The sequence below is a fragment of the Gambusia affinis genome, linkage group LG01, assembly GCF_019740435.1.
Source record: "Gambusia affinis linkage group LG01, SWU_Gaff_1.0, whole genome shotgun sequence".
NCBI classification, from domain to species: domain Eukaryota; kingdom Metazoa; phylum Chordata; class Actinopteri; order Cyprinodontiformes; family Poeciliidae; genus Gambusia; species Gambusia affinis.
In genome coordinates, this window is record NC_057868.1 from 28,584,121 (window position 1) to 28,600,084 (window position 15,964).

The 15,964-nt window shown below is 39.5% G+C and overlaps 1 protein-coding gene and 1 long non-coding RNA gene across 3 annotated transcripts; one reads left to right on the top strand and one right to left on the bottom strand.

Moving 5' to 3' along the window:
• Positions 1-364: 364 nt before the first annotated feature.
• LOC122829756 lies at positions 365-4,186 on the bottom strand. Its single transcript, XR_006370421.1, has 4 exons — positions 2,711-4,186; positions 1,229-1,277; positions 971-1,110; positions 365-476 (listed from the first exon to the last, which is right to left on the bottom strand). It is a non-coding gene; the product is annotated as an uncharacterized LOC122829756 (long non-coding RNA).
• A 2,344-nt stretch (positions 4,187-6,530) lies between these two features.
• Positions 6,531-14,368, top strand: spata2 (spermatogenesis associated 2). Of its 2 annotated transcripts, none has more exons than XM_044114574.1 (3): positions 6,531-6,657; positions 7,678-8,484; positions 9,508-14,368. In XM_044114574.1, exons 2-3 carry the CDS (start codon positions 8,140-8,142, stop codon positions 10,861-10,863), a joined length of 1,701 nt encoding a protein of 566 aa, XP_043970509.1. In that variant the 5' UTR covers positions 6,531-6,657; positions 7,678-8,139; the 3' UTR covers positions 10,864-14,368. The 2 variants fall into 2 exon arrangements, with proteins under 2 accessions (XP_043970509.1, XP_043970517.1); XM_044114582.1 differs by lacking the exon at positions 6,531-6,657 and adding an exon at positions 6,675-6,735.
• The last annotated feature ends 1,596 nt before the right edge of the window (positions 14,369-15,964 follow it).

Consider the following 15,964-nt stretch of genomic DNA (forward strand, 5'->3'; position numbering starts at 1 on the left):
TAAACAGATCTATAAATATAGATTAATGAACATATATCTATAGCTGCACACATATAAAGACACCTACATATATCTGTAAAGATCTATATTAATGTATAAATCTAAATACCATCTATATAACATACAGTGCAGACCAAAAGTTTGGACACAACTGTGAGTCCAAACTTTTGGTCTGTACTGTAGATATATATGTATATACATACCCAGAGCTATATAGATCTTTCACAATACCGTTTTGTCAAACATTTTTAAGAATAACCTTCATGTCACATGCATGCTTAAACTTAGAAAGCTCTCATACATTATTGAAACTGTCCATCTTGAAAGATCTGCCCACCTGAGTTTGAACTGACAGCCTCCTAGTTGTTCTAACTTTCCTATTTCCACCAGTCACAGGCTCCAGTAAACCACTTTGAGAGTGCCTTTTCCATATCTTTGTGTGATTCTGTAGATGGATCCATTTCTTTTAAGTGTCCCTAAAATAACAAGCAAAGGTAGAAATTGTATTAGTATTTTACTTTAGTACAGTGTAAAATTTATGAGATTTGCATCTCCCCCTTCATGGGGCAAAAATGCTTGCAGAGATCTGCCATAATCAAAAGCACTCTTGAGTCATTATTATGATGTACAAAAACTATATTCTTATGGTAAATTTTAAATATATCCATCTATATAAATCAACTACTGGCATAAGAAAGGTTTTATTATGGTTTTGTAGATTTTGTTAATACTGTTTGAAAAACAAACAATATTACCTTCAAATTTTGTCATGTAACAAAACTTTTTAAGTTCTCAACACAATGAAAGAAAACTATGAAAATAAAACCAAAAATTGAAGTCTCAGTTTTTAACCTAAAAGATTACTAAAAATACCAAACAAAAAGCATATAACAACCAAAATAAATTAACATATGTTTAAGAAAGAAAAGTGGAAAAAGAATTTACTCTGACCATTAAAATTGATATTTACCATACACAACTTCAAAGAGACGCGGGTCACGGAGCTTGTGTTTCCAATGTCGTCCAAAAAGGCTGAACTGGACCGCCAATTCATGGGGCATGAGGACTCGCACAGCTGGACACTCCTCCAATTTCTGTAACCATGGCAACCTTAGGTATAATGACAATAATAAGACAACATTTTGAAATCAGAATACATGATACATTTTATTTTTATTAATCAGTTTGTTATTATTTCCCACTTATGCTTAATTTTGTATTAATTTACCTTTTTCAAATCGTCAAAGGCGATCTTCACAGGTTGATGCTCTTGAAGTCTGCGAAAAATATTTATTAGTCCAGTTAAAATAACATTTGGGCTTTTCAAAAAGCCTATATATATTTAAGGCAAATCAGCCTTTGTATAGATTAATCACTGAAGCCTTATATTGTAAACACTGAACAGTTTCACTAATGCAATTATCCTCATTTATTTGGTACTGTGACAGGACTGACAGTAGTATTAATCTTAAGAGTAGTTTAGAAAAATCACTAATAAATATTACTAATAAATCCTAAAATATTGTACACATAAAAGAACAAGAGCTACACTTAAATATAAGTATATTTCACATAAGTGCTAGCAAAATATTGCAAAAATATCAGAGAAATTCTTCATCTTTCAATCATTGAATCAGGCTTGGCCACTGAAGACTAGTCTATAGACCAACACACAACAGCTGCAGACTGAAACAAATTATGAGAAAACAAAACACTTTAAAGTGTCACTTACATGATAAAACAAACATGATTTAAAAATATTAACTGCTATGCCTTTATTTTATTTACAAAAAAGCTTTTAGGCCCAATATACTGAAACCAAGTGGGCCCCATATCCATCCATCCATCCATTTTCTATACACCCTTTGTCCCTAATGGGGTCAGGAGGGTTGCTGGTGCCTATCCCCGGCTACTTTCCGGGCTGTTCACCCTGGACAGGTCGCCAGTCCATCGCAGGGGCCCCATATCTATCCCATTCCCAGTTAGCCCACATTAATGCTGAATAAGGCCCATACAATTAGCCCAAATGGGTCAACAATATGGCTCCCATCTTAGGTTAAACATATGGGGCTCATGCAGTCACCCACACAAAATCCATGCCCAATCACTACTAATCTAGCCCACAACAAAACGTTCAATGCAGTTTCATTTAAAATAAAAAAGCAGCCTTGCATAGGTGGGTCCCAGCCAAGCCAGCATGCATGAGACCCACCCATGCATGCTGGTTTAACTGATTGTGAGAAAGATTATTAAAAGCCCATGTACATAGAATGAAATCACAATAGTTACTCTTTTTAAATCATGCAAGTGTTTTTATTGTGTCAAGACACTGAAACAAATTCTGCTAGCAACTTAGATTCTTTAGTGAACCGAATTTATTCTACCGGGTTAGCGCTCAAATGAACCAATGGTAGCTCAGCAAATAATGGCGCCGCATTATTTGAAAATGTTATGGCTCAAAACAATACGGAGTTTGAAATCGCTCTGCACCAAAATATTCTTATCTTATTGATGGTAGATTATTTATTGTGTTTTAACAATATCAGAAAAAACTGTCACAGGAAAGGATAACCAAAAAACCATAAATAATCTTTTGGGGTGCGCCGGTCATCCGATCTGTTACGACCAGCACATTTCTTTAACTGGCGATTTAAAATCTCCCTAAAATTTGATATAATACACGTAAAACAGACAGAAGAGAAGTACTTACAGATTGTTTCGTAGGACAGTCAACCTGCAGATTCCGCGCAAACGGACTGATGAGGAGAATACGTTGGAGTGTGAAACCGCATATCCATCCGCAGTTAATTTTACGTTTTCCAAGAAACACAAGATTAATTTTGAGTGTTACATCGGTTTAACAAATGTAAAACCGATGTAACACTCAAAAACGTGCTCAAACAAAAATAAATAAATACGGTCGTCCTCCTTATTCAAATGTTCTTTGGAACTATTTTCTTTAGTGGATGTGTAAAATGCCTACTTCAATTCACCAATCTTTATTGGCAAAGGTGCCAAGAGCACAAGTGTCAAACTCCAGTCCTCCATGTCCTGCAGCGTATAGATGTGCCACATGTACAGAACCCTGGAATGAAATGGTTTAATGACCTCCTCCTTGTGTAGATAAGTTCTACAGAGCCTTAATGAACTAATTATTTTATTCAGGTGTGGCGCAGGAGAGGCACATCTATACGCTGCAGTACACCTGCCCTTGAGGACTGGAGTTTGACGTCGCTGCAATAGAGCAATAAAAAGGTTAAAAAGATCATTGCAACCAGATTAAAATATATAAAATTAATCATTAATAGAAATGTTAAGTTTTTATTTCATTTTATTTATGCTGACAACTTGGAAAATGTTTGCAGATATATGAAACAGATGCTCAAAATTTTAGTCTTTCTCACTTGATAATGAGTTTTGCTTAAATTTATTTTCTAAACATTTTGTAATATTTTTCACAATGGTCTGATCTGAACAATTTCTCCAAATAAGAATTAAATCCTGTTGTGAAAAAGCTGCAATAAACCCTTTGCATTAAAAAAAGCAAGGTGAAAAGTCCAGATCTGAACCTAATTTTGAGTGAGCAGAAGATTACATATACATGGTGCATATTTAAAACAGATTATGTCTCAAAAATCACATCCAGACTGGACTGGACTGTTCTAGTGTAAATAATAAAAAGAAAAACCGTTAGGTGTTCAAAGTGTAGTAAGAACAATACTGAACTGTTTTAAAAAATAAAGCATTGAAGCATTATTTTTTAATGGCAATATCCTGGTCTTTTTGGAAGCGTAGTGTCATGTCGGTGTTAGTAAATGAGCCAGACACAGAGATCACATAGTGAGCATGTTTTAGGTACAAATACAATACACCTTGGTGACTTCCAAGACAAGGTAACCATCCAAGGAAAGCTTTTCCTTCTGTAGACAGAAAAGCTTATGCAATTGCTTCTACACTTCATATCAACTACATTAGAGGCCAACTGAGTACAAATTGCCTTGGCAAGACCATCAATCTGATACTTTGGGTAATTTTTTTTCCAAATTTTTAGTTTCTTGCTCTTGCAGCTTTTGCTTTTGACATATAGTGAAAAGTTTGAAAGTTACAGGTTAACCACATTCTCTATTAAGATGTTCCAAAGTTTTGTACCATTAACTGACATAAAAATCTATAGGGTCTACATTTCCTTGTTGAAGTCCAACTCATGTACGGCCATGTTTATGTCATGTGGGTTCGATGTGGAAAGCCCACATGGGCTTCCTATGTGGGGCCCATAATACTGAAACTATATGGGCCCCACACAGTGTAGCCCATTTCTGTCCCATTCCCAGTTAGCCCACATAAAAAAGGACTAGGGCCTACATGTCCATGCCCAGGTCCAACCCATGTACGGTCAGCCCATGCTTATGTGATGTGGGTTCAATGTGGTCAGCCCACATGGGCTTCCTATGTGGGGCCCATGATACTGAAACTATATGGGCCCCACACAGTGTAGCCCATTTCTGTCCCATTCCCAGTTAGCCCACATAAAAAAGGACTAGGGCCTACATATCCATGCCCAGGTCCAACCCATGTACGGTCAGCCCATGCTTATGTGATGTGGGTTCAATGTGGTCAGCCCACATGGGCTTCCTATGTGGGGCCCATGATACTGAAACTATATGGGCCCCACACAGTGTAGCCCATTTCTGTCCCATTCCCAGTTAGCCCACATAAAAAAGGACTAGGGCCTACATATCCATGCCCAGGTCCAACCCATGTACGACCAGCCCATGTTTATGTCATGTGGGTTCAATGTGGTCAGCCCACATGGGCTTCCTATGTGGGGCCCATGATACTGAAACTATATGGGCCCCACAGAGTGCAGCCCATTTCTGTCCCATTCCCAGTTAGCCCACATAAAATAGGACTAGGGCCTACATATCCATGCCCAGGTCCAACCCATGTACGGTCAGCCCATGCTTATGTCATGTGGGTTCAATGTGGTCAGCCCACATGGGCTTCCTATGTGGGGCCCATGATACTGAAACTATATGGGCCCCACAGAGTGCCCATTTCTGTCCCATTCCCAGTTAGCCCACATAAAATAGGACTGGGGCCTACATATCCATGCCCAGGTCCAACCCATGTACGGTCAGCCCATGCTTATGTCATGTGGGTTCAATGTGGTCAGCCCACATGGGCTTCCTATGTGGGGCCCATGATACTGAAACTATATGGGCCCCACAGAGTGTAGCCCATTTCTGTCCCATTCCCAGTTAGCCCACATAAAATAGGACTAGGGCCTACATATCCATGCCCAGGTCCAACCCATGTACGGTCAGCCCATGCTTATGTCATGTGGGTTCAATGTGGTCAGCCCACATGGGCTTCCTATGTGGGGCCCATGATACTGAAACTATATGGGCCCCACAGAGTGTAGCCCATTTCTGTCCCATTCCCAGTTAGCCCACATAAAATAGGACTGGGGCCTACATATCCATGCCCAGGTCCAACCCATGTACGGTCAGCCCATGCTTATGTCATGTGGGTTCAATGGGCTTCCTATGTGGGGCCCATGATACTGAAACTATATGGGCCCCACACAGTGTAGCCCATTTCTGTCCCATTCCCAGTTAGCCCACATAAAATAGGACTGGGGCCTACATATCCATGCCCAGGTCCAACCCATGTACGGTCAGCCCATGCTTATGTCATGTGGGTTCAATGTGGTCAGCCCACATGGGCTTCCTATGTGGGGCCCATGATACTGAAACTATATGGGCCCCACAGAGTGTAGCCCATTTCTGTCCCATTCCCAGTTAGCCCACATAAAAAAGGACTAGGGCCTACATATCCATGCCCAGGTCCAACCCATGTACGGTCAGCCCATGTTTATGTCATGTGGGTTCAATGTGGTCAGCCCACATGGGCTTCCTATGTGGGGCCCATGATACTGAAACTATATGGGCCCCACAGAGTGCAGCCCATTTCTGTCCCATTCCCAGTTAGCCCACATAAAATAGGACTAGGGCCTACATATCCATGCCCAGGTCCAACCCATGTACGGTCAGCCCATGCTTATGTCATGTGGGTTCAATCTGGTCAGCCCACATGGGCTTCCTATGTGGGGCCCATAATACAGAAACCATATGGGCCCCACACAGCGTAGCCCACATCTGTCCCATTCCCAGTTAGCCCACATCACTGCTAAATAGGGCCCATACATTTAGCCCAAATGGGCCAGCCCATATGGGTCCCATGTTAGGTTAACCACATGTGTCTCATGCAGTTTTCCCAGATAAAACCCATGCCCACTCATTACCCATGTACCCCACCACAAACCCAAGTGGGGCCCACTCATGCATGCTGGCTGGGACTGTACAAATAGTCATTCAAATGGAAAAATAAAAAGTCTGAAATAAAAAAAAACGAAATAGAACTTTTCTATATCTCCTAATGCTCTTTTTGCTCTGAACAAGCAAAAAACAAACAAACAACAAAAAAAAACATCAATAATATAGTTAGAAACTGGTTTTATCTTTGTGTCTCACAGTGCCCTCTCGTCCTCAGCACGTGGGTCACACGATGCTGACGCTCAGAGCGCATGCGCATTGCGATGAAGGGAATTTTCATCAGCTGAGGAGGCGTAACTAGCCAGGCTAACATTTGCTTAAGGTAAGATACACGGGTGGCGAGGTTTCTGTTCAAAAGGCGGCGGGTTTCCCTAAGATAAGCATATTTACTGTAAATCACGTAGGTTTTGTTTTATAATCTTCCTGTGTTGATAAATGACTCTAAACCCGATAAAGAGATCCTGGTTACGATGGAACGCCCTGGTAGCTAGGAGCAAACGTTAGCTAGGCAGCTGTGATGAAATGGGCGTTCACTGCTTCCTTTAGTTTGGGGTCTTCCTCGATTGTTGTTTTCGAGGTTGAGATTGAGAAGCCATGTAAAAGCTGTTGTTGTGTTTTCTCCTGGTCTTTGTATACGGCTACTGATGCTGTCGCAGTTGATATAGACACTGAAAAGGGATGTTAACACTGCGTGCTAGCTGGCTACCTGATGCTCACTGTATCTGTAATGAAACTGGAATAGCCAGCTTGCGAAAGAAGGAAGGACAAGTACGTCCTTCCTTGTAGTTAACAGTTGCACGATCGCGAAAAGATAAACAACACATTAGAATTCCTTCATTAATAACTTTAGTGGTTGTAAGTGAATAGCTTCATAAAGGTAACTGCTCTCTGCCATAGCCCACATTTTCACTTGCACAAATTTAAAAAGATAAGTGTGTTACTCTCTACCTTTAAATGTGCTTATCTATACTTAAACTATCCAAATCTGTGTAGTTGTTCCAAGCATGACTGTAATTGAATCAGTCTAGTTGTATCTGTGTTTTAACCAACATTCAGGAACCCACGCAGTGCATCTTCAGCATCCCACTCAAAGCACTGACACTGCCACAAATCTGTACTGCCTTACTTATGTTCCATACAAGAGAATATTGTGGTACTTTTTTGTCTTCTCCTTGAAAAGATTTTAAACTGTACCTTGAAACCAATAATCAGATCAAGACTGTGTATAGTATATAGTCTCGAATAGACTTGAATAGCATGTCTTATTTTGATGTGTGTGATAAAACTACCTTTTTTGTAATCGTCCTTTGTGGGGGTTTTTTTGTTGTTTTTTTTTTTTCAGTTTGGAAATTGCTGAGAAGAACCGTTCAGTTAAGAATGACTTGTCCAAATGAGTGACCTGAAACTCTACAAATACTAAAGCAAAGGGACTCCATAAATCTAACTTTGAATTACCAGAGAGCAAATCTCCTCCTTGCTCCCTGTGTGACACAGATGCAAGTCTTATCTTGATACAAGTTATTCTTTGAGATTAAGAAGAGATGCCCAGACCAAGACGACCATATAGGCTGCTGCCTTGCTCCGCCAACTGAAAGCTCCCAAAGCACAGTTTTTGTGGTTAGAGGATGGGCTATTGAGTCTATCTGCTCCTCTCTCTCTCCAGAACATTGGAATTTAGTGTGTGCCAATGTGCACTGTAAATTATGCTCACCTAAAATGGTGCTTGAATGTGGTATCCCCAATCAAGGTGTGCCTGAAGAGCTGAGGGTCTCTCTGGTATCTGAATGATTGTCTGTTGCAAATAATGGATGCCAAGTTGAGAGAGGACCTGTTCCGGAGGTATGTGACGGCACTGGAAAGGCGTCCGGAGGGGGGATATACAGGAACTGGAAGTACGTTGGAGGGAGACAAAAGCAGACACAAGGACAGCGAGGCACTACTCTCCACAGCGACTGCTCTTCTCGGAGCCTATCAGCCAGATCCTGGACAGCGATTTCGCATGGTCCGTTTCTACGAGATGGTGGAGAACTCGCTCCGATGCCAGAGAGGAGGCAACCTTAAGAGCCTGGAGAGGGCCTTTCACACTCTGGAAACCATCTGCACCAACCTCCTGCTCTTCCCTTGGAAGAAAGAGTTTCGATGTATAAAGGTGAGTGTAATTTATTGTCATAGTTTTATTATATATCACAGGTGTCATAATAAGACTTAGTATTGGAATAACACTTGTGTGAGCTACTTATTAATAAATACCAGTCAGTCATCAGCGGGTTACATCTTTGGTAGATTCTTACCTCAAAGTTTCAGTGCCAAAAGGTTTCATGTTTCAGAGCTTTTTTTTTCCTCATAATATTTTATGGTGATTTCTGATCACCTAAATGCATTGATTGTAACATATTTTCTTGTTTAAGTCTTGATTGTTAATTTAGTTATTGCAGATATTCCTGAGATTGTGAATATAAAATAAAATCAGAATAATTAGCATTTTTTTTTTTTTTTTTTATATTTTAGCCTTTAAGGACTGCTAGGCTGAATCCAGAAGCTTCACTCTAAGCGGGGTTTTGGAGACTTCCCGCAAGTTCCCAGACCTGCATTTAGGGAGGAAAATTAACTATAAACATTTATGTTTATTTCTATTGTTGTAAAATTTGGATTTTGTCTGTATTTAGATTGTGTTTTCCTCTTGAAAGGGCACTGTAGTTGTCTTCACCTATTAGTTTCCAGAAAACTGATCAAACTAATGTTTCACATACATCTGTAACTTTTCGGTAATTAAAATGATTATGATTTTGCGTTCTGAATGTTGAAAAGAGATACAAATAAAATATTACATTTGTTTTTAGAACAAACTCTGGTTGCAATCAGTAGCCTAAGAATTGTAAGAACCTGGAATTAGGAAACAGTTTGAAGTTCTTTCTATCCTTGTATGTTTGTTTATATCTAACAATGCAAATTCAGCTCATGTATTGCAATTCAATACTTTCCTTATTACAAATTATATCTAAAAATGTGCTTAAGTGGTATTGATTTATGAACCTTTAAATTGAGCTGCGGTCATGCTTATTTTTAGATCAATTGCATTAAGGATAAAAATCACACCATGAACTGATCATTATTTTATATTTAAACGCTGTCCAACATCTGCTAGTGTTTGACAGATGTCTCTCTCTTTTAGACTTTCACAGGCCCTTATGTGTACCACCTGCAGTCTGCCATTTCTGACGCCGAACTCCGAACGCTAATGCGTACCATTGGATATACCTGTGACCATGATTCGCAGTTCCGTTTATTGGACCACCCAGGGGACAGCAGTCATCTCCGCCAGTTAGCCTTTGAGCTGTTCCTGGCCCAGGCAGAGTGTCGTCTTCTAGGAGAGGTGGTGGCTCTCGCCCGCGGTTCCGCCTCGGAGCTGGAAGCTCTGGAGCTCCGCCGGGGTTGCAGAGATGATGCAGCTGGTTGCGCTGAGGCGCTGCGCAGACGAGACAGCCTCGGGGCAGATATCGCTCGGTTGTCTGTTCGACCGTTGGATATAGAAAGGCCTCATGCCCACCACCTGAGACGAGGAAGCCGACCGTCCAAGTCTGTGGATGTTACAGATGGGGCAGGTCACTGGCACCCAGCAGTCAACAAGCCTATCTTGAAGGCATCTCTGAGTCTAAGGAAGGAGCCTCTGTTTGTGGACACAGAGGAAGACATGAAGGATGAGATCATCAGGCCCAGCACCTCTGCATCATTTTTCTCTATCGCAGCTCCACCTTCCTACAGCCCTGTTGCAGACTTTTTCCCCATGCAGTCGCCTCCTCCAGTTGACCCCTACACGTCCTACCATATGTCCTCCTTAGATGACATTGACTTGTACACAGAGAGAGGTGGTGTCGGGACGGGAGGAAGGCAAACTCCGTCTCGACCGCCATCCAGAGAGCCGCGTGATTCCAGAGATGGCTGGCTTCTCAAAGCTCATGGTAGTGTGAAATGTCAGGGTTGTGGTCTGGCATGCTCCACAATGGCATCCTGTCAGAGGTGTGACATGATTCTTTGCTCTGCCTGCCACGATATAGATCCATCCCCCTGTTGTGGCCTCCAGGACTACCACTCAAAATCCCCACGCCCCCTTGACGGATACATTCCTGTGAAGGAAAAGCTATCTGTCTACTCTAACGCCCAGTCTCACCCCCATCTCCATCCACACCCTCTAACCCTGACCCATTCTCATTCTCATCCCCATCCTCACCCCCAGATGTTGGAAAAACCCCTTATGCCCACCAAACTGTTTCCAAGCAAGTCGGTTGCTATGACAACACCAAAGGCAGGGAGCACGGAGCGCTTAAGTATCGGGGGATCACGATGCGGGTTTTGCAACAAGCCAGGCGCATCACACACCTGCGTAAATTGCTCTAAGGTGTCGTGTGACTCTTGCATGGGCTTGTATGCAAAAGATGTGTGCACACGAAAGAATCCTCAGCACAACTTTGTGCCCAACCATCAGCTCAACTTTAAATCTGGCACCATATCACACCTAGTGTATCGGTGAAGCAGGCAGGCAGGCGGAATAATCCCCTTCAGTACAATCCCTTAACATTTAATGTAGTTTTGCACTATTGCTTTAAGCTTGGCTTACATAGTTCATTCTCTGGTTTCTGATTTTATCTGGTGGTTTCTTCTCCAACATGTACATTCTCACTCGCTGACAGTAGACCCATGGAATGCACATACCACAGAGTTATGTCATTAACCCAGCTCTCCGCTAGGCATGGGGCAGTGTGAGATTCTTGCGCTGTGATGATCTTGGGTAAAAAACAACTCCGTCTTGGTATACACACACACCATGATAGAGCACACACAGAAAATAAAAACAATAAAATGTTAAACATGATATAATCAATTAAAACAGGAGCTCTAGTTCTCCCCAAAGTGGCTAAAATAATGAGACATTGATCATTATAGATATATCTTTACATTTATTTTTACAGTTGTTAAATGTTTGAGTAGTTTTTAAGTGTTGACTGTGCAGAATACAATATTTTTACAGTTCTGCTCTTTAGAGTAACACAATTAGTCAGGCTATCTGCACGTGGAGCCAGCTGCTTAATGGGAATGTCACAGTTAAAATGGCGCTACTTTACGGTGAAAATGAAAGGGGTGCACTGCACCACCCCATGTACTGTGGCATCTCATTATTGGAACTTTATTGTAAAATGCAACTTTGAATTTACCATTGGGATTAATAAAGTATTTTGAACTGAAATTTGAATTTAATATGAAGGAACAGAATGAGGCAAATGTTTTTTTTTCTTCTTAGATTTAAAATTTCCATTTTGTAACACCGTCTTATACCTCAGTACCTATAACTGGCCCATGCCTACTCTCTGCCTTGTAAAGCTGTAAGCCTTTTCTCTATTTATTGGTTTTACCAGATGATGTGCTTTTCAGTCATCCTGTGTTGACGTTGCTCTTCCCACTGTTCCCACTGTTTTTACTCTCCACATGGGGAAAACTGGACAAATTAGTTAAACTTCATCTCATTTTAATCAAATCTGCCCCGATGAACATTATACACTTTGCCTAACTTCTCAGCTAAAAATTCTTCTAATATATTAATAAATATATATATATATATATATATATATATATATATATATATATATATATGTATATATATACATAAGTAGATACAGTATATATTTATGTATGAGTGTGTGTATGTATGTGTAGAAAAGACCTGAGCTTGCCTAATATTTAAAGGTAATGTTTTAGAAAACTTGAAAAATGTTGGGGGGGGGAAAAAAAAAGTAAACACACTGGAAGTCAGTAACTCTCTGTTCTCTCGGACAATGTGAGACTGTTAAATGGGCATGAGGTCTGGCATTTTCTGGATGTACATCTTACATATGTTAATATGGGGTAGAAGATATCCTGTAGAGACATATGTTCTATTTAAAATATTATGCCTTGTAAATTTACCCTGAAATATTTGTAATTTTCTTTCTTTGGCTCAGTTTTAAACACTACTGTGAACTCGAGATGTTGAAGATGATTTCTGTCGGACCGTTGGTGTCAGTTTCAGGCCGGGTCCCTCTCATTACTTCCCACAAACCCCACATGATTCATGATGCCTCCTCCACAAATTAGTGACTCTCGTTCAGCTTCAAGTGGGGTCGCAGGAAATCTAATGCTTGTAAACAAGTCTAGTGACTAACAAATGTAAAACTGTTGGTTGGTTTTCAGCAGTATGAAGATTTATGCTCCTCAATGGTTTCTGTCTACCTCAATTCACATCAGCTTACGCCCAGTTTAACATTGTGGATTAAAACTAGCCTCAATATTTAGAGGAAAAAATAAACAAAACAAAGCATTTAATTAACAAGTTGTCTGTGTTTAAAAAGTGGTGCGGTAACCTCAGAAAACCATCCAAATGTATTATAAATGGAATCAGGTGTAGATGTTTATTTATTGAAGGAGGAATTGTGTAGAATATTCTTGTTACAAATACTTGACTCCATTTAATAAGTAGCAAAACCAATTTTAATTTGAAACTTCTACTTTTCCTTACTTAACTGGGTTCCATTTATGTTTTTCTCTCAGTTGGATTGGTAAAAGACAGAAACCACTTATTTTGCAGTTCAGCTCAGCAGTGACACCGGCTCAGAGTCTCATAATTAATTTTGACTTTATTGCTTTCTATTGTAGAAGTATTTAGCTTTAATAGCGTTGTAAAACAGACTTTTACTACACTACTTTTTGGGGATGCACCAATCAATGAGGTCAGAGTTTAGATCTGGATACTTTTCCCTCGATTTGCTGTGTAGGATGATCAGTTGGTTAATTCAGTGTAGAAATGCATCAGCAATCAGCATGTAGCTTGATGCACTCAATAAAAATTAAAGATCGAGAGTTAATGTTTTATTTCCATTATTGTCAAACCTACAGCTGCTGTCAAAGAAGCTACTGCACATTTTATTTTTGTTGCTGTGCAGAAAAAAAAATTGGAAGCTGTCGTAATTTATAGATAAAATGTCAAAAGACGTAAACAGAATTGGCCTCGTAAAACCTTATTGGTGCATCTCTAACTGAAATTTAACGTTTGAGCGCATTCATTGCAAGTTTACATTGATTTGACTTGTCTTTCAGCTTGCTGTAAAACACTCGGAGCCCCTCTCCTATATCTGTTTCATAGCTGGGTGTTGGAGACATGCTGCTTCGGTTTAAACATTAGCCCATGCTTGAATGGGTGCGTGTGGTGTTTACTCTCGTTCTCCATGTAAAAAGTCTATAGTTACCAAGGGCTAATTTCCAGTCACTTCTCATAAAAAATTAAAGTTAATCTGATTTATTTTTGACAGACTGCTTGGGCTGCTTCAGCCTTTATGTGCTGTCATGATTAACCTCTGAATGCCTTAAGACTGTATAGCTCTCTTATCATAGAATATTTTGATTTATTTTTTAATGTCAGATACTATGTTTAATCGATCTATTATTTCAGCATTGCTATTTAATCTCCAGGCTCCAAATGTAAAGTTCATTTCTGGATTTCAGAAAAAATGGATTAAAAGTACAGAAGGTTATAGATATTTTTTAAAGTGCATCTTGATTTTTTATTTATTTTTTTTTAAACGCAGAATATTATACACCTGTACATGGGATAACGTGTTGTAATGACCTTGTCTGACATTGGATTCAGGAAGCAATGTCTAATTTTGAACCTTTTTGTTCCTTTCCTTAAAAGATAAAGTCAGGCGTTGTCTTAAACATATTAAAACGGATCAAAAGGGATGTTTTGATATCAGTTTGAAGTAGATGGAAGGCTCTTTAAGAGATGTCAACATCATCTAAACTAGTGTATCAAGAAGTCTTGTGACCTTTGGGGAGATGTGCAATTTTTTTTCCATCCAATCAAGCCTTTTTAAATGTCTCGGCGTAGTCGTATTTCAGTAGCTCTGTTTGCAATTCATAACCAGCATCACCGAGGACTTTCAGAAGTATTGAGCCATGTGTCAAGAGTGATCGTTTTGCCAAATGAAGAACAACTCTCGCTGGAGTGGAAACAAATACATTGTATGGCTTGTCTGGATGTGAAGCTAATGTAACATATAAACCTGTGATTTTTACTTTTTATTTTTTGTTAACGTTGAGTTTTGTCTGTAGATTGTGGGCTTTTTAAGAAGCCTGTGAAGAAAATCAACATAGATGGCCACTTACACTCCATTTGATGTGGCTCTGACTGTAAACAATAGACTGATGACTTGTGTTGGTCACTACAAAGGGCTAAACAGTCTTGAGGGCTGCCTTTAGATTAGTTGGCTCTATTTCAGAAGTTTGAAAAACTGACTTTGTGGAGTTTACATTTATCAACACAAATTACTGATTTCTGGGAAGAAATTATGATGTTATACATCAATCTCTTTAACATGATTGGTCTGACTTGCACCAGAATTACGTAAGACATTGTGGAAGAAGATACTCCCTTTACCTTTTGTGTAGTTATCTTACTGGTTTTCATACAGGTGTTGTAGTTAGGCTGCCTCATTCCCATCCCCTGTTTCTGTAGCCTTTCTCCTGGCATGCTCTGTTCAGATCCATCCCCAAACACCCACCGACCTACCTTGGCACTAAGGATCATCGCACAATGTGTACGTGAAAGGGTATTTAACTTAGGATCGGTGTGTGGGCATAAATGGGGTAGAAAGGGAAAATAGCCAAAACTGTTAATTGGTGAATATGAATGAATATATATATATGGAAAAAGAACTGTAAATGAGATTTTACAAAATAATTTGAAGAATAAAATTCTAAAAACAAAAGTTTGATGAAGACCTTCATTTGCATTTTGGTGTCTGTCATTTATCTTCATGTGGATATGGATTCCCTTCAGAGGTCTGTACCGCAATGATTTTTCAAGAACCCGTATGGTGATGGCTATGAATATATATCAGACCTGAACAAGTGCATCACTACGTAGATGAGGGAATTAAAAAAAGAAACTCGAATGAAGACGTATCTACTTAGTGTTCACTTTTACTTGACAAGAGTAAAGTACTTTTTGCTTCATTCAGGCCTCTTGCCTCCTTACCAAAAGCAAATTGGTTAGAAACAGGAAGTGGTAGTCTTCAAAAATGATGAATAAATCATCATTTATTCATCATTTGTGGTGAATATGTTACATTTTCTGTAACATATTCAGAAAATGTTACAATTATTGAACTGCAGTGTTATTAAAAAGTCTTGAAAACTTAAAAAGATCTAAAATGTATAAATAACTGCTTTCCTATCTCATAGCATAACATATGAAAGATGAAGTCTGAAGCCCTTCAAATAGGGCATCACTGGAAACGTCAGGATGCCCTGTTCACTGTAAATTCATGGATAGATAGTAAATTGGTTATTGATCTACCTTTTACCCCAGCACCTTTTGCTGCAAGGTGTTTGGACTGTTCACTGCTCAATTGTTTAATTTTCCCAACTTGACCACCAGATGGCGATAGATAACAAATAAGACTTTTATTGTCCCACGGGAGAATTTCAGGTTTAATTTTTTGACCTTCACACAAAAGATCAAAAGTAATAATAATAATAAACAAATAATATAAATGAAAGCATTATCAGAAATAGAAATATCCTTCTCATGATCCAAGAGA